Source organism: Narcine bancroftii, chromosome 5, assembly GCF_036971445.1.
Source record: "Narcine bancroftii isolate sNarBan1 chromosome 5, sNarBan1.hap1, whole genome shotgun sequence".
Lineage (NCBI taxonomy): Eukaryota > Metazoa > Chordata > Chondrichthyes > Torpediniformes > Narcinidae > Narcine > Narcine bancroftii.
The window spans coordinates 108,617,625-108,641,547 of record NC_091473.1 but is presented as its reverse complement, the minus strand read 5'-3'; the positions used below and the strand labels follow the sequence as shown (position 1 = coordinate 108,641,547).

The following is a 23,923-nucleotide window of genomic DNA, read 5'->3' as shown; positions in this document are numbered from 1 at the left end:
AATCCAATGAGCTGAAAAAGGATGTATGAATGAAAATTGGTAACACTTGAAAAAGATACAAACATTTAGGTTAAATATTCATTGCAATTGAATTAATACATCCCATCATTGTTCTAGATAAAGGTGAGCAACCCAACAATGATAATTTAATTTTATCAAGTAATATCCAGAAATTCTCTTTCAATCAGTTTTTATAACTTTTCATAATTGCAATTCCTAAATATTGAATGTGTCCTTTCACTATTTTAAACAGGAAGTTAGATAACCTGCAAAAACATTTTTTGAGAGTAAAGGTTCGCTCTTATATAAATTTAATTTGTTACCCTGGGTTAAGTTTGAAATATTGTGATATGTTTGTTAAGTGGTTTTACATTAAATAAAATATTTTTTAAATTATAACCTGAGAAATGACTGAATCTATCAAACAAAATTAATATGTTTTGGTATATAAATTTCAGGATTTAAAATAAAAAGCAGTAAATCATCTGCATAAAGTGATACTTTATGTTCAATTCCTCCTCTAATTATGCCATTAAATTCTCTACACTGTCAGCAAGCAACAGCTAATGGTTCTAATACTATATTAAAAAGCTAAGGACTTAACAGGCAAGCCTGCCATGATCGGCTGTTGAGATTAAACATTTCCGATTGCTGTAAATTGGAGTGGACTGATGCCTTGGGGCATGAATACATTGATTTAATCCATTTAATAAAATCTGGACCAAAATTAAATTTACTTGGTACAGAAATAGATACACCCATTCCACCCGATCAAACACTTTTTTGCCAGTTAACACATTCTATCAATGTACATTATAATAAGAATAATGATTTTCAATAAAACCAGTTTGGTCTGAATCTATAATAAGCAGTAATTTTTTTTCTAATCCATGTGCTAAAACTTTTGATCGAATCTTCATAACATACAGGTCTATAAGAAGCAGATTCTGTTGGCTCTTTCCCTTTTTTCAGAATAAGAGAGATACAAGCCTCGTTAAATGATAAAGGTAGCTTCTCTTCATTAAATGAGTCAGCCAATACCAGATTTAAATGGGGTAGAAGCTGTTTAGTTCTGTTTTCATTATTGGGTGTACTAGCCTCATTAGTATTTGCAGAACTGGAGTTTTGTGCCTCTCCCTGCTGTATTTTCTCAGTCCTACTAGTACATGCATAGAAACAGCAAAAACAGTATATTTATTTATAGCCAATAAAATGATAATTTGCTTTTCAAGGAGGGTCTTGATCCTCCAAACTATTCCGTATGGAATTTAAAAAAGGTGGGGGTGGGTGTGCTTAAGGAGATGTTTGAAGAAGAACGGTCTTATAAATTGGGTCTGGTTGTGTGAGTGTGGTAGGGGTGAAGATTATTCCATGCTTCAATTGTACAAGGGAAGAATGAATTGCTATACACATATCTTGGAAGATGCTACTACAAATTGGTTTGCGTGCCCGCGTCTGTTCCTAGCAGGCATGGGTTCCATGTCTATATCCAGCTGGCAGTTTAGAAGAAAGAAATAAAATGAACATTGAAAGAGGAGATACAACAAACTGTCACTGCTGGAATCTGGAATTAAAATAAAAACTCTGCAGGAGAATGCCTTTCCACCCGCAATCTGTTTTTGAACAAGTAGAAAGGATAAGTTTCCTCTTCTGAGTGTGAAACTGCAGTTAATCCTTGGAACATCAGACTTTATGATCTTAGACAATTCTTAACTCTCCCTCTTTCTCACTACAATCTTTCTCATAAATTATATTCACAAATGATGCTTCGAAAGGGACACCAACTACTGTTTGAATATATTTGCAATTATTATTCTCCCTGTATTGTATTCCTTTATGTAAAAAGAGCATTGCATAAAGGCATTAACTGTCAATTATTTAGTTTGAATGTCGTTTTAATATTGAAAATAAGAATAAATATAATGAAAACAGAACATCTTGAAACAAGTCAGGCAGCATAATTGCCAGAACCAATAAATATATTCGTTTGCGGTTTCCCGGAACTTAAGCAACAATCTGTTGTTTCGAGAACACGTTCACCTGGTTCAGAAGTTAGATGCTGTATTGCTGCTCCATGTTCTCTTTCTTTAACCAGTTCTGTTGCTAGGAAACGTCGACAGCCCACCCGCAGGCAAGGAGACGGAGAGGCATTCCTATTAGCCAATTGGGGGAGGACAAGAGAGGGCCGAGTTCGACTGAACCAATGGGCTGTGGAAGGAGGCGGGACTGGGGTGGCGCCCGATCGTTGCTAAGGAAGTTGCGGGCTTCGAGTTGCCGGCTCTTGAAAGGTGACATTGCGGGCCTTCTGTTCAACTATGAGCGACACGGAGCTGGAGTACACCATCGTCTTCCCTGATCCCTCCGATTCAGGTAATTCGCGCTGCGATCCGATTCGCGAGCTCATCTGCTCCTGTGCCCACCTGCAGGGAAACCCAAGCAGAGTTGGCGGTGAGTGGTTGCAGGGGAGAACCAAGACACAGCAGAGGTTGGGCCCTCCAAATTTCAAAGTTCACAGAACATACATGACAGCGGGCCAGGCCATATTTTTACTTCACCTAGTGCAAAACAAAAACTGTACTCAAGAAAAGATACCTACACAAAAGAGAGAGATGTAAACAAAGTGGCTGTGCAGTACAGAGAAATAATATTGTGCAAAGGAAGAGCCATTAAATGAATCTCTGATTGAGTTAGTTGTTTGATGGTGGAGGAGTAGCAACTATTCCTGAACCTGGTGGTTTGAACTTGTGAAACAAGAAAGTCTGCAGACCGTTAATAAAAACACAGAATGCTGGAGGAACTCAGCCAGTCTTTACAGTGTCCAAAAAGGCAAAGATGTAGTGTGGATGTTTCAGGCCTGAGCTCTTCTACAATAATAGGAAGCTCTTATTCCTTGAAGAAGGCCTCAGGCCCAAAACGATGGCAATCTATATATTTGCTTTTTTCGATGCTGAAAAAGACCAGCTGAGCTTCTCCAGCATTTTTGGGTTTTTAGTACGAATCTTGCTACCACACCCTTTGGAGTGAGATGTTGAAAATGTCCACGAATACATTGGCCATTTGTTCAGCACAGGTTTTCAGTACTCGGCCGGGTACTCCCTCTAGACCAGATGCTTTCCTGAGATTCACTCTCCTGAAGGAAGCCTCAGATACTGACAGTAGAGGATCATCAGGGGATAGAGGGGTGTGCAGTGGTTCTTCCTCGTTCTGGTGGTCAAATCGGGCATAGAAGGTATTGTTCATCTGGGAGTGAAGCATTGCTGTCTCCTATTACACCAGATTTGCTTTTGTAGCAGTTTATGTCATTTAGGCCCTGCCACCACTTTTGGATATCCTTCATGGTTTCCATTCTCATCTGGAATCCACATTTTGCCCAGGCGATAGTTTTTTGAAGGTTGTACCTACTCTATGTATAATGTTCTGGATCTCCGGATTTAAATGCCTGTGATCTGGATCTCAGCAGATTCCAGATTTTATTGTTCATCCAGGGCTTCTGGTTGGGGAAAACCCTGAACAATTTGTTGGGGAGACACTGATCCACAACTATTTTGATAAAGTCTGTAAAAGCCCTGGTGTAATCATTCAGATCATCAGCTAATTTCTTGAATGCTGCCCAATTCGCTGACTCGAGGAAGTCCTGTAACTCTACTTCAGCCTCCTGCAACCACCTTCTGGCTGTCCTGATCTCTGGAGCCTCTCTTTTTAGGCTCAGTCTGCCTGAAGGTAGAAGGAGATCCACCCAACTGGAATATCATGGCTGATCTCCTACCTCAAGGCTATTTTCCTGCACTGCCTGTGTATAGTTATTTTAAACAATTTGTATGACATGCCACATTCAAGTGGTCTCTCAGTCTGATACTGAACTGCCTGAAGAATAATCATAATGCTAAATGGCTCAAACTTGCACTAAGATTCAAGCATTCATTTTGCTTAAGAAATAATATATTTAATGCAGCAAAATCTTATTGGAGATAAAATTATATAGCTTCTGTTCTGGTTTACAAGCCACCTTATCGTAAACTTGGGTCCCAACATTTCAACCTGAGAAGTCACATTGGGGAACCTGTTGGTGGCTTTAATTTGCAGAGAACTAACTGTCACAAGGACATGATTGGCTGCTTGATGTTCTGGGGTTTAGATGTTTCAAAAGGGATACACAGCAGGTAAAAAGTATGTGGAGGTGGGTGGGGCATTGTTCGTCAGGGATTGTATCATAGCTGTAAAAAGAACATCATGAAAGGATCGTCAGTGTTGGTGGAGGACAGAAACTAGCAGGGAGCAAACACTTTATTTGGGTGCATTCTTTCGACCACATCCCCATTAGCCTCCCAACCAATGAGCAGATAAGGGGGAGAATTTTGGAAAACTGCAACAATAACAGGAGTGGTGTCAAAGGATTGGAGGATGGTAAATGTAGTTCCCTTGTTCAGGAAAGATAATAGAGAGAATCCTGGAAATTATAGACTAGAGATAATGGTGGGAAAAATATTGGAGAGGATTATTATGGATGGGATTTACAAGCATTTAGAGAAGCATAGTCTTATTAGGAATAGTCAGCATGGCTTTGTAAGGGGCAGGTTTTCGAGGAAATGACAAAACAAATTGATGAAGGTAGAACGGTGGATGTGATGTATATAGATTTGAGTAAGGTGTTTGACAAGGTTCCCATACTAGACTCAGCCAGAAATTCATAAGGCATGGAATCTTCTTGACGATGAGATTTAGAATCAGCTTACCTACAGAAGACAGAAGAATGTAGTGGATGGAACGTATTTGGCTTGGAGGTCAGTGACTCGTCATGTTCCACAGTAATCTGTTCTGGGACCCCTGCCCTTTCTCATTTTTTTATATATATATTGGATGAGGAAGTGAAAAGGGATGGGATGTATTTAGTTCCAGTCACCTCGTTACAGGAAGGCTTTGGAATTTTTAGAGATGGTGCAGAGGAGATTTACCAGGTAAGATTATTATTAGATTATGAGAGGCATAGATTGAGTGGATAGCCAGCACCTTTTTCCCAAGGCGGCAATAGCCAATATCAGAGGACATCTGTTTAAGGTGACTGGAGGAATTTTAGGGGCAATATCACAGGAAGGTTTTTACATGGAGAGTGATGGGTGCCTGGAATGCATTGTGGCTGGGGATGGTTGTGGAGGTTGAGACAATAGAGACATTTAAAAGATACTTTATTGGGCACTTGGATGTAAGAAAAATGCAGGGCTATGGGCTGTGAGGAAGGGTAGGGTTAGATTGATCATAGAGTAGTTCATATAGGTCAGCACAACATTGTGGGGCAAAGGCTCTGTACTGTGTTGCATTGTTTTATGTTTTATCTATCTGTCAGATCAAACTGGTGAGTTCAGACATTCACCAGCCTTGCTGACATGTGCCAGAGACTAATGATTAAGCTAGGATTAATGTGAAAGCAAAAAGAAACCCTGATTTTTCTTGACTACCTACTAGTGTATCTCCTGACTTCACCCTATCTCAGATGCTATGTTTTTCTTTACCCCTGACTCTGTGAACTTCACTGCTTCTGGACTTGCTTTGTGTTGCAATTTTTCTGCGAAAAATCTATGACTTGAAATGTAAATAAAGCGGAGGCAGTATTTACAGCATTTTCTGGATTAAATTTGTATTCCCAACATCCAATATATTTTGATTTTCTACTCCTAACTTGCTATTTGGGGGGGATACTTGTGGCTATGTTGAATTTTTTTTCATTTAATTTAGTTTGAACATTTTTGTCATAAATTCTCATTGTAGAATTTATCCCTCCATTAATTTCTGCCTTTCTGAATCAATCTGTGGATTGCTTTGCACAAATTTTACTTTCACAGTATACAAGTAAGTCTTTGAAATATCTGCTGTGACGGGTTATATTATATTTTATGTTTTATATATATACGTATGTGTTTTTTAAGAGAGATAGATTGTGGGGGGGGGGGGTTTAGTGTAGGTAACCACAAACCAACATAAACCTCACAAAAGAGATCTCATTTAAAATGTAAGAGCTATGTGTAAGGAGAGCTATGTGCTGTGACTTTACAGAAACTTTGAAGAATGCCTATGGAGACTTCACAAGTTGTTAATTTGACTGATGCTGTGGAGTAAATGGATTATTGTTTTGAAAGCAACAGATGGCCAGGCTCAAAAAACTGATTCTGGTGCCGCAATCTGTCTGGTTGAAGTTTGCTGTTCTAAGAAGGTCATGTGGTTTTGCAAGCAGAGAGAGAGAGAGAGAGAATTCAGTTGGAGTTCTGCAGTGGCTTTTGGAAGCTGTAGCATGACAAGCTGGCAGCTTGGTTGAAAACCCCATTTGGAAGATGGGTTGTGAGTTCTGAGTTCAGCCTGTTGAAAATCCTTATGTTCCTTACAAGAGGACATAGCTAGCTAGAGTGTTTCACCTGAAATAAGGGAAGCAAGAGGAACTCTCTGGTGACCTGGAAGAAGTTATCATTTGGAAAACCCTGATGGGGCAAGTTTCTTCGGCAAGACACTGAAGTGACTGATGGAAATAAATCAGTTTGTGTGTGTCCAACGAGCAACGAATCTCTCTCTGAAACCAACAAGAACCTTCCTGAGCGGTAACCAATTACCTTTATGCACCAGAGCCAGATGAAAATTCATAAATGTTAAATTCTGTGCACAGTGTAAGAATTGCCTGATACCAGTGAACTTGGAGGAGTGAGAAGCGAAGTTGGACTGTGAATCAAAGAACTTTTCTGAACATATATACATTACATACACGTGTGCTTAGAAATAGAAGGGGATTAAGTTAGGTTAAGTTAAATTAATAGTAATAAGTTAAAGTTTGATCCTGTTTTTATGTTTAAAGAAAATTAAAAATAACTTTTGTTTAAGTAACCATTTGCCTTAGTGAATTTTTATTGCTGCTGGATTTTGGGGTCCTCTGGGACCATAACACTGCATTCAGCTCAACAAACTTTCATTCCAATATCATTTTTCCAGAGGCTCTGATACCTCAGGGGTTACGAGTTCTGTTCCTCGCTGGGGCCTCATTTCTGTGAGGGGTGTTGGACAAAGTGGCGACTCTCTGTCTTATTTACGTAGTTGAAGAATTTCGTGTATGTTACATTCCATTATGTAACAATAATGGAACCTTTACATGATCTGAAATCAATCTGCATCCTTGAAAAGCAAGAATATTGTAACCAACTCACTGCCTTTGAATAGATAGATGCCTGCCTGTTTCGTATTAACCCATTTTTAACAAAAATAGACCTTTTTTAATTGGAATCTGAATAAAAATGTACATAATATGGAACATTACAAATATAACTCTGTGTTTTAGATCTTAAAGAAGACCCCGTGATCATTCTTTTGGGTTGGGCTGGCTGCAAAGATAAACATTTAGCAAAATACAGCTATATCTACAAAAATCAGGTTAGTGTTGTGGAATATGGTTTTTTGATATGAATAGATTTCAAGGTTGTTCAAGATTTATTTGTAGTTACGATGCTGTTTAAGCTTTTCAAATTGTATGTGAGTATATTTTTTTAAAATTATAGTTGCATTAAATATTCTCCATTATAAGTAATTGAGGCAGATCCCATAATATGCTTCAAGAGAAAATATAGAGAAATATCAAAGTCAAGGTAGAATTGGAGTTATTGGGAGAGTTCCACTCAGTTAGCTTTGGGAGGGGGGGGGGGTGGGGAAATACCACACAAACTTCAATGGCTTGCTTTGTGTTTGATTTGGTGGAAAGCAGTGTTCAAACCCATCATGATTTGCCTCATAATCATATTTTATCTCTATGTGGGTGATGTCATGTCTTACTAACTTGATTAAGTTTTTTGAGGAGATGACAAAACTGATTGTGGATAGGACAGGGAATGTTGTGTGCATAAACTTTGGTAAAACCTTTAATAAGGTCCTTCATGGTAGGCTGATCCAGAAGGTTGTAATATGGAATCCATGGCGATTTGGTAGATTGAATTCAAACTGGCTGAGCTCTAGAAAACAGAGTATAAAGGGGTATTACTCTCAGTGGTGTTCTGCAAGAATAATCAGCAGAAGCTCCATTTGTGATATATAATATATAATTTAAACAAAAAAGTAGGTGGTCTGATTAAGTTTGTAGGCAACTTAATTAATGGAGGGGTTATGGATAGTGTGGAAGGTAGTTAAAGGATACAGCAGATTGTAAACCATTTGAAAATATGAGCATAGAAATGGCAGATGGTTTAATCTGGATAAATATTTAGTATTGAACTTTGGAAGAACAAATGTAAGAGGAGGTTGTATGGAGGGATCTTGCAACTGAGGAAGTCTAGCTTTCTCAAAGTGGCAACTCTGGTAGATAGACCGGCCTTCTCCCCATAACATTTAATGCCCTGGCTAAATAAGAATTTATCAATCTCTACTTAAATACACTCAATGACTTGGCCTCCACCATCACCTGCGGCCAAAAATTCCACCGATTTACTACCCTCTGGCCAAAGAAATTCTCTGTTTTTGGAGTACTGTATACAATGCAGGTTGCCACATTACAGAAAGTTTGTGGAGGCTTTGGAGACAATGCAGAAGAAATTCACCAGGATGTTGCTTGGATTAGAGAATATTTGCTACAAGGATAGGATGGACAAACTTGAATTGTTTTCTGGTGTGTCAGGTTGATGGACGACTTGATCAAAGTATATAAAATTATGAGCAGCGTAGATAGATTCAATGGTTAGAGTTTTTTCTCAAGGATGGAAATGTCAAATACTATTAGCCATAGATTTAGGTTGGAGGGAAAAGTTTGAATGAGATTTACAATCAACTTTTTAAATTACAGAGTGTAAGGTGCCTGAAACACTGCTAGGGAAAATTGATGTGATAGCAACATTCAAGAGACATGTAGACTGACAATGAAAAAAAGGCAATAGACCATGCACATCCAGATGTTCAGCTTAAATTGGCATCATGGTTCGCACGGACAATGTGAGCCATTCAACGTGTTCCTGTAAAAAGTTGATTATATTGCACAAATTTAAAAAATCTATTTACCATGTGCAACCTCCACCCTCCACTATTCCCTGGATCTGCATCTGAGAGGTTGCACCTAACGGAATTTTAAACTAAATTTGATTTCCTCTTTGTTTCTTTAAAACTGAAAATATTTAGTTATTTTGGAGGGTACATTGAATCAAAATCAGAATCATAATTTATTGAAATTTGTTGTTTTGTGACAGCATTACAGGTGCCAATATTCCTGTAAATACATTTTTAAAAATAAATAAATTAGTGGAAAAAGGGAAAGTGATTTGTTTGTGGTTTGTTGTCCATTCAAAAAGGGGAAGAAGCTGTTTTTGTACCATTGAGTGCTTGTCTTCAGCTCCTGTACCTCCTTCCTGATGGTAGCAGTGTGAAGAGGGAATAGTTTGGATGGTGAGGGTCCTTGAGGATAGAGGCTGCTTTCTTGAGACACGGCCTCTTATAGATGTCCTCAATGGAGTGAAAACTGGTGCTGGCCAAGTTCACAACTCTCTGCAATCTTTTCCTGCATACCAGTGATACAACCAGTCGGAATGCTCTCCCTGGTACACGTAGACATTTGCAAGAGTCTTTGGTGACATATCATATTTCCTCAAACTCCTCATGAAGTATAGTCACTGACAAACCTTCTTTGTGATTGTATCCACATGGAGGACCCATGATAGATTTTCAGAGATGTTGACATCCAGAAATTTGAAGTTCTTAACCATTTCCATGACTGACCCCTTAATGAGGACTGATTTGTGTTCACCTGATTTCTCCCTTCTGAAGTCCACAATCAGTTCCCTAGTTTTGGTAATGTTGAGGGCAAGAATGTTGTTGTGACACTCAACCAGCTGATCTATCTCACTCCTGTATGCTTCCTCATTGCCATCTGTGATTCTGCTGGTGACCATGGTAGCTTTCTCTTTCTTAAAGAATACATTAACCTGGAAGTTGTAATGAATGTTTAGTACATACTATATTGAAAGATATTTATTTCTCGTTGCAGGGCTATGTAGTCCTCAGATATACTTCACCTTGGCGCCAGATATTTTTCACTGGATTCTTCAATAAAAATCTTCGTTACTCTGCAAGAAAACTCTTGGATCTCCTGCTTGACATTGGTGTAGAAGAGCATCTGATCTTGTTCCATGTTTTCAGCAATGCTGGCAGTATGCTATATCGCCACATTATTGAGCTCCTGTTCAGCCAAAGTGAAATTTATTTTGCAAAGTTAAACGTTGTCGGGACTATTTTTGATAGTTCACCTGGTAATCGGAACTTGCAAGGTGGTGTCCGTGCTCTGAATGCAGTTTTAGGTTCTTCCATCAACATTTTTATGAAGTGTTTTGTGATTCCTGCTTTCATCTTCATTGCATTCTTTCAGGTTTTGTTCTATCCAGTATTGCAATTTATCTCCCTATCACATTATGATGCTTTGAAAGTGGACCCTTCAAGATGGCCTCAGCTTTTCTTATATTCAAAAGCAGATAAAATAATTCTTTACAGGGATGTAGAGGGAATGATCAAAACAAGAGAACTATTAAATATTGATGTGGAGTCAATAGATTTTATAACTTCACAGCATGTTAACCATTTTAGAGAATTCCCAGAGAAATATTCCAACAAGTGCATCAGTTTCTTCAAGGAATGCATTCAGACACATTTGACTAAATCCTTCAATGACAAAGAATATGATGCAATGAACAAGTCCTAATTCAATACTGCAGACACGTCATTGCAATTGGCCTTAATGCCCTGGGCTAGAAGGAGTGAAGAGGGTGGGTAAAATGGAGGGAGAAAAGTTATGAAGTAGGTCATTGTCCCACTTTTGATTTTAACAATATTTCTTCTTAGGTTAATTTTAGTTGAGGACAAGAGTAAACTCAGTTATGGTTTAGATAATTTGCCGATACATAGTTTGATTCACTTTTATTGAGATTTTAGAGGCTCTCAGGGCCCATTTTGTTAGCTGCTTCAAGAATGGGGTGGCATCATGAGGTGTACAGCAGAACCTCTTTTCAGCATCAATGGCTCTTGGATATGTCTGTACCCAAACTGCAAGGACTTTTAGCACCTGGATATTAGGAAAAAGAGTACAAGATATTTAATTTAAAATTTTATTTATTTCCAACATGGTCAAAGCCATGCTTCCCAATTACACCTAATTAACCTACAACCCCATACGTTTTGGAGGGTGGAAGGAAACCGAAGAACTTGGGGAAAACCCACACAGGACATGAGAACGTACAAACTGTGCCAGGTTCGAATCCAGGTCACTGGCACTGTAAATGTATCGTGCTAACCACTACATTAACCGTGCTGATCCACGGTGTGTCAGAAAAGTCAAATGATGTAGTTAATGTTTTAACAATGAATGATAAATGTGGGTTATTTCTGTTTCCACGTAACACAGAGATGAGAGCATGAGGAGGCCATTAGGCCCTACAAGTCTGGTCTACTATTTAATATGATTTTAGCTAATCTATGCTGGCCTGCCATCCACTTGTCTGCCATTTCTCCTTACCCCTTCAGTCATCAATCCATTATATTTTATTCATCTCCACTTTAAAATCTTCTAATGATTCAGCTTCAATGTCCTGTCGGGCAAGAGAATTCCAGAGATTCAGCACCCTCTGTTGGAAGTATATGAGATGATCTACATATAAAATTTAATACACTGTAAAATGATGGTGCAATATTCTGAATCGTTCATACATTGGAGGGATTTTCTTTTTAAAATAAATTAACTACTTTGCTTATGAGCATAGCAAGTCCAGCAGTTACTGTTATTCATGATTGAGAATGTGTTGGTTTGTCTTTCTGCCCAGATGCTCAGGTGGAATTTTCAGGATTATCCAATTATAAATAAATTTCAAAATAGAAAAGATATCATTCAAAATTAAAAATTTGTTTATTGCCATGTAATAAAATAGAAAATGTGACATTATACAAATGTTTTAAAAGTCTACCGCAGTGGTTCTCAACCCTTTTCTTTCCACTCACATTTTCTTCTTCTTTTTTGTTGGCTTGGCTTCGCGGACGAAGATTTATGGAGAGGTAATGTCCACGTCAGCTGCAGGCTCGTTTGTGGCTGACAAGTCCGATGCGGGTCAGGCAGACACGGTAGCAAGGGAAAATTGGTTGGTTGGGTGTTGGGTTTTTCCTCTTTTGTCAGTGAGGTGGGCTCTGCGGTCTTCTTCAAAGGAAGAGGCGCCAAGATGCACGGTTTGAGCTCGCCATATAACATGATCTTGGGAAGGCGATGGTCCTCCATTCTGGAGACGTGACCTACCCAACGCAGTTGAATCTTCAGCAGCGTGGATTCGATGCTGTCGGCCTCTGCCATCTCGAGTACTTCGATGTTGGTGATGAAGTCGCTCCAATGAATGTTGAGGATGGAGCGGAGAGAACGCTGATGGAAGCGTTCTAGGAGCCGTAGTTGATGCCGGTAGAGGACCCATGATTCGGAGCCGAACAGGAGTGTGGGTATGACAACGGCTCTGTATACGCTTATCTTTGTGAGGTTTTTCAGTTGGTTGTTTTTCCAGACTCTTTTGTGTAGTCTTCCAAAGGCGCTATTTGCCTTGGCGAGTCTGTTGTCTATCTCGTTGTCGATCCTTGCATCCGATGAAATGGTACAGCCGAGATAGGTAAACTGGTTGACCGTTTTGAGTTTTGTGTGCCCGATGGAGATGTGGGGGGGCTGGTAGTCATGGTGGGGAGCTGGCTGATGGAGGACCTCAGTTTTCTTCAGGCTGACTTCCAGGCCAAACATTTTGGCAGTTTCCGCAAAACAGGACGTCAAGCGCTGAAGAGCTGGCTCTGAATGGGCAACTAAAGCAGCATTGTCTGCAAAGAGTGGTTCACAGACAAGTTGCTCTTGTGTCTTGGTGTGAGCTTGCAGGCGCCTCAGATTGAAAAGACTGCCATCCGTGCTGTACCGGATGTAAACAGCGTCTTCATTGTTGAGGTCTTTCATGGCTTGTTTCAGCATCATGCTGAAGAAGATTGAAAAGAGGGTTGGTGCGAGAACGCAACCACTCACATACCACTTTAAGTATCCTTATGCCATAGGTGCTCTGTGATTAGTAAGGGATTGCTTAAGGTGGTATGTGGGTGGAAAGAAAAAGTTTTAAAACCACTGTTTTAGTCATACCTAATTGACTTGTTATATGCACGGTTTCATAACTCTAAAGGAAATGGGCCAATGACAATTTTTCTCAAGCAAAATATTTCAGTAACACCCGACTCCGAACTTTCCTTTGTGTGTCCCCTCAGCCTGAAGTCCAGTGTGTATGTGCGGTAATTGGCAGAGGATGTTTGTTATCTGGATACCATTAGACCTCAAGACTCAAGGAATCATCCCAAACACTTCTGCAGAAAGACTGCTTTGCCCTGTATGATAGATCATTCAATGTAAGATGAAGCCATGGCATTCCGTGATCATGTAATGAACACACATTTTCTTCAGTGGGAACTTCCTCTGCACAGATCGTCTACCATGATTCCTCCATCAGTTCAGCTCACGCACTCTACTGAAATATCAATGGTGGTTCACTAGCTCGAATTAGTGGGAGGGTTGTAAAATCATTCATTGTTTCTTTCAAAGAAGGGCAGAGGAGTGGGAAGAGGACTGTCTAGAGGAGGGGAGGGGAGAAGAGGGGGAGAGAGGAGAGGAGGGCAGGGAGGGGTTGGGGCAAGGAGGAAGGCGTGGCAATTTTGGGTGACAGTTGCAAGTGTGCATGCATTCACTGCAGTGGTCATGACGCCTTTTTTACATGCTCTCGCTCCCCCAACATCAAACCTGGCTGTGCCACTGGTCATGCTGCTTTTTTTTAAAGAGAAGGATTCGGCAAATGGCATAGGCTAGTTAGTTTAATACCTAGTCAGGAAAATGCTTGAAGTTATCATTGAGAAAGAAGCAGCAAGATGGCTAGGTAAACATTGTTCCATCAAGCAGATGCAGCATAGTTTCGGGAAGAGCAGGTCCTGTTTGGCTAATTTACCCAAGTTCTTTGAGGATGTTATTGAGGATATTATGAGTCCAGTGGCTAGAGAACAACCAGCTTCCATTTGATATCACTTCATTTCTCAATCCTACCCCCACTCTGATCAGTCTATGGTAATATGCACTGCTTCATCATGCCCATTGTGAGTTTCACAAACAACACTGCATTTTCCTGTTGGGCAAGGTGCAGCTCTCAGGATTCAGTAATGTACTGTTTTAATTACTGTACTGTTCTCTTTACTGTGTGCTATGTTTTGTAGCATTATTTGACTTAGTGTAACACTCCTCCCTACACTGCTTTGTTAATTTTGTATATTTGTTTATTATTGCACTACTTACTGTGCAAGTTAACTTGCTCGGGTAACGCATAAAATGCCTTTTTTTCACTGTGCAGCTGTGGGTCTACCAGTATGTGGGTGTGTGTGTGTGTGTGTGTGTATGTATGTACTGTATGGGCTAGCCCTCCCCTGAACCTGACTCCTCCCTCCCCATAAAGGCTGTTACGCCCAAACCCCTCCCTCAGTACCTGCAATGGAACTGGGCCAGCAACAAACAAGCTGTGCTGACACTTTAAGGCAGTGGTCCTCAACCTTTTTCTTTCCACTCACATACTAGTGTGAAGATTCCCTATGCCATCATTGCTTAAGGTGGTACGTGAGTGAGAAGGGAAGGCTGAGAATCTCTGCTCTAGACCCAGTTGTTACTGAAATATTTTGTTTGAAAAAAAATTGTCATTGGCCCATTTCCTTTGGAGTTATGAAACTGTGCACATAACAAGTTAATTAGGTATGATTAAAACAGTGGTTTTCAAACTTTTTATTTCCACCCATATACCACTTTAAGCAATCCCTTACTAATCACAGAGCACCTGTGGCATAGGGAATACTTAAAGTGGTATGTGAGTGGAAAGAAAAAGGTGTGAACCACTACTTTAAGGTGATTAAAGTCTATTAATCATGATTCTCCATCTGATTGTGGTTGATTGGTAGCACAATTTAATCACCTTAATTTTAGGCCATGGACAAGGTAATACGTGCGGATAAATTAGACACCAACCCTAAGGATCCGGAGGCCTCAACTAAATTCGACCAGTGGGTGCACTGCCTCAATACATTTGTGAGGTGTAATGACATGCAGAGCAAAGGAGACAAGAGGGAAGTGCTCTTTGCTAAGGTCAGCCAGCAGGGTTTCCAAGCAATAAGAGACTATACTACTTATTCTGAAGCGATGGTGTTCCTGCACTGGGCCCAAATGAACATCATACATGCATGATTCTTCCTGGGCAGCTGAAAACGAGTGCTTGGTGAGTCAATTGACGAGTAAATGTGGGCACTGTGGCAGCTGGGGCGAGCCTGTGACTGCCTAGAAGTGTCTGCAGCTACCCACCTCTAAGGCCTAATATGGGACACTTGCGTGGCTAGGTTCAGCTCTGATTACATCAGACAGAGACTCCTGGAAAAGGGTGATCAGAGCCTGCAGGAAGTAGTGGCCTTGGTTAAATCGCTGGAGAGAGTGCTGAAGCATTCTCTTCAGGCAACATGGCTGCCATGTGGGGGACATGGGGTCCCACATCACTACTGCCACCATCAAGCACCAGAAGTGCAGGCATGCAGGCATGGAAAGCACCCCTGGAGAGCTGCCCAGCCGAAGTGCCACATGCTCCACTTGCAGGAAGAAAGGGCACTACGCAAAGGTGTGTAGGTCCCTACCTTCTGCATGTGGCCAACAGCCGTCTTGGACCGCCCCACTTCTGGCTCCACCTCAGGTGTCACTTCCGGTGGCCGGAGACAGATTGATGGGGCCATGGGGATGACAAGCTAGGGCGGTGGCAAGGGACAGCACCACATGCGCGACATGGAGGCAGCCATCTTGAACAGCGCCCCCGAACCAACACAGTAGCGACCCAGACAGCGATCAGATGCTTGCCTCCATCATCCTTAATCAAGAAAGCCCACACCAACTGTCCAAAGCCATGATGAGCATTGAGGTAAACGGCCATCCCATGAACTGTTTATTTGGCACAGGAGGCATCGAGAGCTTCATCCATTCGGGTATTGTACAGCAATACTCCATCATTGTAACTCTGATGCAATGTAAGATCTCCTTGGCCTCCCATTTCTACTCGACCAAGGTCAGTGGCTGCTGCACCAGGACGCTGACTGTGCGGGGCACAGAGTACAGGAACTTTAAACTCCTGATCATGCCACACCTCTGTGCGCTGGTCATACTGGGAATATATGCTTCCTTAATGTTATAGATGAATACTCCCGCTTCCCCTTTGCCATCCCCTGCTTGGATATGACCACAGCCACAGTCATAAAGGCACTACACAGCAGTTTCCCTCTGTTCAGGTACCCCTGTTATATCCATAGTGACCAGGGGTCCTCTTTTATGAGGAAGGAGCTGCACTTAGGGCATAGCCGCCAGCAGGATCATGGACTATAACCCCTGGGGGAATGGGCAGGTAGAGAGCGAAAACGCCACTGCTTGGAGGGTGGTCCTCTGTCTTGGGTAAACTTATACCTCTCACTTTGTTTGTTTTAGATTGGTCACAGTGTTCAAGCTACCGAAAGAAAATAGACACACACACTGAGAGCAGTTCAGTTTATACAAGTCTTTATTACTAAATCTAAAGCTGAATTCACACTACAATATGCAAGCCCTTCCCAATTATACTTATCAATGCCTGGACTGGTCCCAACTGCCAAAGCGAGGCGACGACTGCATACTTGTAGTAGGTTGTCTGGGTGCCGGTAGCAGCTTCTCCACCTCCCCGGACCGGAACGTCGGTTTGGAATCTTGAAGTTCTTCTTGTTGAGAGATGTTGCCACCTCTTGGAGAGTCTCAAACTTCAGCAGTGGGACCATGGCTTATATTACCCAAAAGTTGTTTACTTCAAATCTTATCTCTTTGAACAAATGATTTCATTATCTTCAAGGTCTCCTGACAGTCTGCGACCAACTAAAGACAACTGCATCTCTTGGCCTCATGGTGGAAGTTGGATAATGTCTACTGATTCATATGCATCCCTGGGCCCCATGGTGGGATTTAGATTATGTCTTCTGATGCAACTGCATTTCTTACATAAGCTGGTCTAAATCCTCCATTACATCCTCTTAGCCATTACCTCCTGGTGGTAAGACGCCCTCCCTGACGTGGTCCATGCTACCAGATCCCTTCTCTACACTGCTACAAATGCCACACCACAGGAAAGGCTCTTTCCTTCCCCAGGAAATCAGCAGCCGGAACCACACTACTGTCCTGGCTGATGAACCCTGGGTCCGTGCTGCTTTGAAGTTATATCAGACACCACAAAACTGACCTGATCGAGCAGGTCCACTTCCTCCACGCCAACCTCCAATACGCTTACGTGGAGTATCAGTATGGTTGACAGGACACCGTCTCCATCCGGGACTTGGTGCATGCAGGAGACCTCTTGACTGATTGGCTCATCCTGTGACAGTCGCAGTGAGACGAGACCACCTGACAGACTGAACCTGTAAGGGAGTTTGGAACTGCAACGGAAACTAAACTATACCACCCCACCGGACTTTGTTTAAAAAGGAGGGGTGAATGTGGTGCTACCACTATGTGTATATGTGCTGTATAGGCTGGCCTGACCCCTGAACCTGTGACTCCTCCCTCCCAGATATCCCCATAAAAGCTGTTATGCCCAAAACCCTCCCTCAGTACCTGCCTTAGAACTGGGCCAGCAACATACAAGCTGTGCTAACACTTTGTGATTAAAGCCAATTAATCACGATTTTCTGTTTGGTTGTGGTTGATTAGTATGTAGCGGCAGCTACACTGCTACTGAAAGAATACACAACCAGATGGGTTTAGCACAGTGAGCACAAAACTGGTTTATTGCTGGCTGCCAGCACTAAATTGTACTCCCAGCCCGGACCTGGCTGAGAACCACACTGGGGGGTGGGGGCGCCGACATCACTTGGTCCTGCAGCGCGGGCTTCTGAGCCTGGTGCTGAGAAGGGGAAACCCCTGACGGCACCATTTTGGCTGGCTGCCTCGCTGCGTGGATTACAAGTAAGGCCAGTTCACCTGCCTAGTGGCATGCTGCCACAAAGCAACCCCCCCACCCCAGAACCAGCACCAATGTTCTTTTTAGCTGGGCCACAATCACGGGTTCGGTGGGGTCGAGGTGAGCTGGCTTCAGCCTGTCCACAGTAAACAGCTCCCGCCTGCCACCGATGTCCAACGTGAACATAGACCCTGAACACTGGACAACCCTGTAAGGTCTCTGCAGAGGTGCCACAGGCGGGCCCCGCCGAATAAAAATGTACTCTGTGGAGTGCAGCTCGCTGGGAACGTGAGATGGCTGTGTGCCATGTCTGGGTGGCAGTGGGGGTGTGAAGGAGTCAATGTGGGTCCGGAGGTGGGGAAGTAGCTCCTGAAGTGACCCCTGGGGGTTGTGAGACACGTTGATGAACTCACCGGGCAGTGCCAGCAGTGCGCCGTAGACCAGCTCAGCTGATGACGCCTGCAGATCCTCCTTGGGCATGGAGTGGATGCCCAGGAGCACCCAAGGCAGTTCGTCCACCCAGTTGGGACCAGTGAGTCAGGCGAAAAGTGCTGATTTAAGGTGGCAGTGCAAATGCTCGACCAGCCCACTGGTCTGCGGCTGATGGGTTGTGATGCAGTGTAGCTCTATCCCCAACCCGTTGGCAAGCTGTGCACAGAGTGCAGAGGTGAACTGGGCACGCCGATTGCTGGTGAGGTGATTCAGAACGCTGAACCGAGTGACCCAACCGTGCAACAGTGCTCAGGAGCAGGAGTCCATGGAACTGTCCGGCATCAGGATCACCTCGAGCCAAAAAAGTGGTACAGTCTACCACCATGAAAAGGTAACGGTTTCCCCGGGAAACTGGTAAGGGGCCCAACTATGTCCATATGAATGTGGCTGAACCGTTCCCGGACATACTCGAACTCTTGCACGGGTGCCCTTGTGTGCCTGTGCACCTTGGACGCCTGGCAATGGGTGCATGTTCTGGCCCAGCCCGTGATCTGCTTCCGCAGCCCATGCTAGATGGACCATGAACCTGATGGATGGGTGCAAAAGGCATGGATGTGATGGAAGACTTGCCTGCACCACTGCTGGGGAACCACTGGCCGCGAGGTGCCCATGGAGACATCACACAAGATGGTGCCTTCACCGCTAGGAGTTGGGAGATCTCTGAACCACAGGCTCGTGATGGCAGTCCTGAAGGCTCGTCTCTCCTTGTCAGACTTCTGGTCCCAGGCAACCTGGTCGAAGTAGAGGCCGAGTGTCAGCGCGCAGATAGCCAGTCGTGAGAGTGCATTGGCAACATTGTCCTTCCTCGCCTTGTGCCAAATGTCAGTGGTAAATTCCAACATGAAGAGGTGACGCTGCTGGCAGGGTGACCAGGGATCCTTTGCTATCGCGAGCACCTGAGTGAAGGGTTTATGGTCAGTGAAGATGGTAAAAGTCTTCCTCTCCAATAGCGGAAATGCCACACCACCAGGTACATGCCCAGTAACTCACAGTCGAAAGTGCTATACTTGCACTCTGGTGGGCTGAGAAGCCGGCTTAAGAATGCCAGCAGCTTCCATTGTCCATTCACCTGCTGCTCCAGAACGGCACCGACAGTTGTGGCAGAGGCATCGACAGAGAGCACCATATGCAGGTCGGTGTGTGGGTGGGTAAACATGGTAGCCTTTGCAAGGGCATCCTTGGTGGCCTCGAATACACTGCAGGCCTCTGGGGTCCAGGTGAGCATTTTGTGCTTGGCTATGAAGGTGAATAGTGGCTGCATGATCCGCGTGGCTCCTGGGATGAATTGGTTATTGAAGTTGACTCCTGCAGCCCCTTGAAGTTGTCCAGGCGTGGGAACTCCTTGATTGCGGTGACCTTCACAGCAGTGGGCGTGGCTCCTTCAGCCGTGATGGAATGGCCCAGGAAATGCATGGACTCTTTCCTGAATTGGCCCTTGGCTGGGATGATGGTGAGGCCAAAGTCGGCCAGTCGGAAGAGGGCACGCAGGTAGGCCTTGTGTTGCGCCCGATCCCTGCTGGCAACAAGGATGTCATCCAAGTAAAAGAAGATGAAATTCAGGTCCCTGCCCACTGAGTCTACGAGGCGCTGGAAGGTCTGAGCAGCGTTCTTTAGCCCGAACAGCATGCGAAGGAATTTGAACAAGCTGAAAGGAGTGATGATGGCCATCTTAGGTACGTCCTCAGGGTGCACCGGGATTTGGTGATACCCACGCACCAGGTCAACCTTGGAGAAAACCCTCACACCATGCAGGTTAGCCGTAAAATCCTGGATGTGAGGGATGAGGTAACGGTCAGGAACTGTCACTCGTTGAGCTGTCAATAGTCTCCGCAGGGGTGCCAGCCGCCGGAGGCTTTCAGGACCAGGTGGAATGGCGAGGTCCACAGGGTGTCGGAGTACTGAATGATCCCCAACTCCAGCAGATGCAAAAACTCTTCCTTCGCCACCTGGAGCTTGTCAGGCAGGAGGCAGCGTACCTTGGTATGAACCGGTGAACTCTGGGTGGGGATGTGGTGGAACACCCTGTGGCAGAGTGAGGCAGTAGAGAACTGTGGCCTGAGGAGGGCCAGAAACTTGTCCAGGATTCGCTGGAATTCATCTCTGGGCGTGCTGATCGTGGCCATCTGCGGCTGTTCTGTGCGAGGGGCATCAAGGCAAATGGCCTGGAAAGTCCAGGCATCTACTAGACATCTACCTTGAATGTCCACCAGGAGGCCGTGGGCAAGGAGGAAGTCAGCACCCAGGATGGCGGTTGGAAGGGACGAAATGGTAAACCTCCACGAGAACTTTTGCCGGCTGATCTGAAAGTCTTGTTCCCATACATCCGGATCTCTGTTGTGTTGGCCGCACGGAGGGGAAGTCCTTGAGGTCAGTTCCTGGACTTGAAGGCTGTGGCCAGGATGACACTGATCTGGGCCCTAGTGTCAACTAGGAAGTGCCGGCTGCTGACTGAGTCCCGCAGGTAGTGGAGGCTGTGTCCTTGGCCAGCCGCTGCAGCCATTAACAGCAGCCGGCCTGCTCATTTCCCTGGAACAAGCAGGGCTTACGATACTTCCAAGCCTCGACTCCCCAGCACTGGTGGTATCAGAGGCCCATAGCGGATGCCGTGCCCCTGGTTATGCTCTTGGTGGCCCCTGCAGGGGCCAAGTGTTCTACTGAAGCACTAGGGGCAGGCTTGGCGTGCTTATGCCCGTGCTTCGTGACCTGCTGAACTGCCGAGCCCTCTGGGAATCGCTTGAGCCATAGCACTTGGGCCTTCTGAGCAACCTTTCTCGGGTCGGTAAAGCTCTCTTGGACCAGCAACAGCCGGATGTCATTGGGCAGATGGTCGAGGAAAATTTGCTCAAAGAGTGGGCAGTGGGTGTGATCACCCACGAGCGTGAACATCTCATCCGTCAGCTCCACCAGTGACCTGTCCCCCAAGGCGTTGAGGTGCAGTATCCGAGCAGCATCCGAGGGATCCGGTGAGCATTTGCTTGATGGTCCCGTATTTGTCTTCAGCGGGCGGGTGCTGAACCCAGAAGTCAGGTAGCTTGACAGCTTGAGCCCAGGTTCTCTCATCTTGGGTTCAAAGACATTTGAACCAGTTGGGGTCACCCATTGTAGTGGCAGCTACACTGCTACTGAAAGAACACACAACCAGACACATTGAGCAGAAAACTAGTTTATTGCTGGCTGCAGACTGGACTTCTATTCCGAGCCCGGATCTGGCTGAGAACCGCGCTGGGGGGGCCGGGACGTCACTCAGGCGTCACGCGGTCCCCCAGCGCGGGCTTCTGAGGCCGGCCACCCCTCCGGGGTGGTCCGCCCGCCACAAGTAATGCAATAGCTGCGCACGTGACAGAACTCCTCACTGTTCTTGACTTAGATGGGTGTTAGCAACCAGGTGGAAAGGGCATTTGCGGCATTTATTTAAACCTGCCGAGATTTTACTCGAGTCTCTCTCCTGGGGAGCCTTTCAGAAGACGGATGTTGGATTTGGCGGGGCGAGGGGATGCGGTGAAAGGGGGAGCGGTCACGTGAAGAGCCCCGTCTCACGTCCTGGCAGAGGCGGGGTTTCCGCTGACGAAACCCCCCCCCCCCCCCCCGAAGAGCATCAACAACCTGCCCGGTTAATTGCGGCGGGCCTGGACGGGACGCGGCAGAGGGGAGCGATGTGGGTGCTGAGGACGTTGGTTCGAGCGGGTTCTCTGGCAGCTGCGGGCCCGCGGAGCAGAGCGATGCCTTCCCTGGCTGCTGCCACCAATGCCCGCCAGCTCCGAGCGTCCGGCGCGGGAACAGCAGCAGCAGCAGCGGCTCTGGGTGCTCGGACGAGGCAGTACTCCGAGACCCGCCCGGCTTCTGAAATCCGATCGCAGCATTTAGAAGGAAACAACTCGGGTAAGGAGGCGGCGAACAGGTCTCGACTCTCCTTTCTCTCGCCACAGAGCGGGGAGTGAGTTTTGTTGTGGAACAGGGCAGCCCCCGGACGCTGGGCTTGTCGAAGAGCCGGAGAAACTCCGTGGGAAGCAAGAGGTGGGCAGGAGGGCTGATGGGGGAGTGGGTGGAGAGCTTCTCCGTTCGCAAGGTTCCTTGCAAGACTGAGGAATGCATTGAAGTTCTTGCTCCTCATGCCTCCTCGGAATGTCTTCCCGGATTTGCCACACTTTGGACCCCAGGGACGGCTGGTTCGGCCCTGCACGTGAAGAGAGAGATGGTGGCTGTCCGCAAAGGCTGATCGGCAGCGCGCTGGGCCTGAGTGGGTGGGTAAGCAGGGGTGGGCAGAGGGTGTAGGTGAGGAGTAATGGGCAGGGGAAGTTATGGTGGTGCGAGGGGCAGTTAGAGGGAGGGATGAGTAGAAGGAGGGGTGGATAGGGAAGAGGTAAAAGGGGAGGGGCAGGGCGAGTAGGGGAGGGGTGATTAGAGGGTGAGAGACGAGTAGAGGGAGGAACAGGTTGAGGGGAGAGGCAGTAGAGGGGCGTGTATAGGGTGGGTAGAGGCAGAGCGAGTGGAGTGAGGGGTGAGTAGAGGTTGGGTAAAGGACTGGTCAGGTAGAGGGATGGTGGGTCGAGGGTGAATAGAGGCCTAGAGCCTGAGGAGTGAGCAGGAAATGCTGAGTCCTGATGCAGGCCAAAATGGACACAGCCTGTGAATGCTGACTACATCTCCACAGGGACCAAATAGGTTTCCCTCAGGTCAAGCAAAGGGTGAACTTGAGCTACCTACTCCTGACCTGTAACATTATCCTCCTAAAGTTATATCCTAAAGTTTAACATTACATATGTTGAAAGAAGAGAAAACATGCAGATGTTGTTGAAAATTTTCAATAAATATTTAGTTCGGCACTTGACTTGGTCCGAGTTTTTAATTTTGGCCTTCCATGAATTTGAGTTTGACACCCCTGGTGTAAACTGTCTTCATTTGAATGGGTCGCCACCTCTTGTTGGGATTTTCAAAACATTAAGATTTAGCTGTTTTCGCTTTAAAAGTATTAAAATGATGACCTTTTTAATAGTCTCGATCAAAAATCTATAACCTGAGCGAGGGCAGCGTTTTCTGTACTGGAAAAGCTCTTGGATGCAGAAGGCCACTTCCTTGCCCTTCCACTCCTGGAGAAGGCAAGTGGAGGTGCAAAGAGAATGGTCCCTTAATAATCCGGATCCCACCCAAGCCCATCTTTCCTGTCGATTCTGTGATTGCTGGCTCACGGTTTCAGATGCACAAATCGCTGTAAGTTTCTCCATAAAGATGGCAAAACCCTATTCAGCTGTCATCCTAATGAGGCATTCAGCACAGTATCGGGCCCTTTTGGTCCACCTGATTGACCCACAACCCCCAGTACGTTTTGAAGGGTGGGAGGAAATCTGAGCCCCCCCCCCCCCCCGGGAAAACTCACGCAGACATGGGGAGAATGTACAAAC

General features: G+C 45.0%; 3 protein-coding genes across 5 annotated transcripts in view; 2 read left to right on the top strand and 1 right to left on the bottom strand.

Annotated features, from left to right (window-relative positions):
- Positions 1–2,134, bottom strand: part of LOC138763851 (armadillo-like helical domain containing protein 1) — a 50,790-nt gene extending 48,656 nt beyond the window's left edge. For both annotated transcript variants that reach the window (XM_069938706.1, XM_069938708.1), the window contains exon 1: positions 2,041–2,134. The gene's annotated coding sequence lies outside the window, so the exon portion shown is untranslated. The remainder of the gene's footprint in view (positions 1–2,040) is intronic.
- A 72-nt stretch (positions 2,135–2,206) lies between these two features.
- On the top strand, positions 2,207–11,744 carry tmem53 (transmembrane protein 53). The gene is made up of 3 exons (XM_069938709.1): positions 2,207–2,370; positions 7,313–7,404; positions 9,992–11,744. The coding sequence occupies exons 1-3, from the start codon at positions 2,316–2,318 to the stop codon at positions 10,697–10,699; spliced, it is 855 nt and encodes a 284-aa protein (XP_069794810.1). The 5' UTR covers positions 2,207–2,315; the 3' UTR covers positions 10,700–11,744.
- Positions 11,745–21,798: 10,054 nt separating this feature from the next.
- echdc2 (enoyl CoA hydratase domain containing 2) overlaps positions 21,799–23,923 on the top strand; it is a 34,849-nt gene continuing 32,724 nt past the window's right edge. The window contains exon 1 of one of the 2 annotated variants that reach the window (XM_069938703.1): positions 21,799–22,403. In XM_069938703.1, the coding sequence (XP_069794804.1) occupies positions 22,178–22,403 (226 nt within the window). In that variant the 5' untranslated portion in view covers positions 21,799–22,177. The remainder of the gene's footprint in view (positions 22,404–23,923) is intronic. The other variant, XM_069938704.1, reaches the window with a different exon arrangement.

What these genes read in the sequence shown, in the direction of transcription:
- tmem53 (XM_069938709.1), top strand. Translation starts at nt 2,316, where the DNA reads ATGAGCGACACGGAGCTGGAGTACACCATCGTCTTCCCTGATCCCTCC. An exon ending in CCCTGATCCCTCCGATTCAG is followed by an intron (nt 2,371 to 7,312) that starts GTAATTCGCGCT and finishes TCTGTGTTTTAG; the next exon opens with ATCTTAAAGAAGACCCCGTG. An exon ending in GCTATATCTACAAAAATCAG is followed by an intron (nt 7,405 to 9,991) that starts GTTAGTGTTGTG and finishes TTCTCGTTGCAG; the next exon opens with GGCTATGTAGTCCTCAGATA.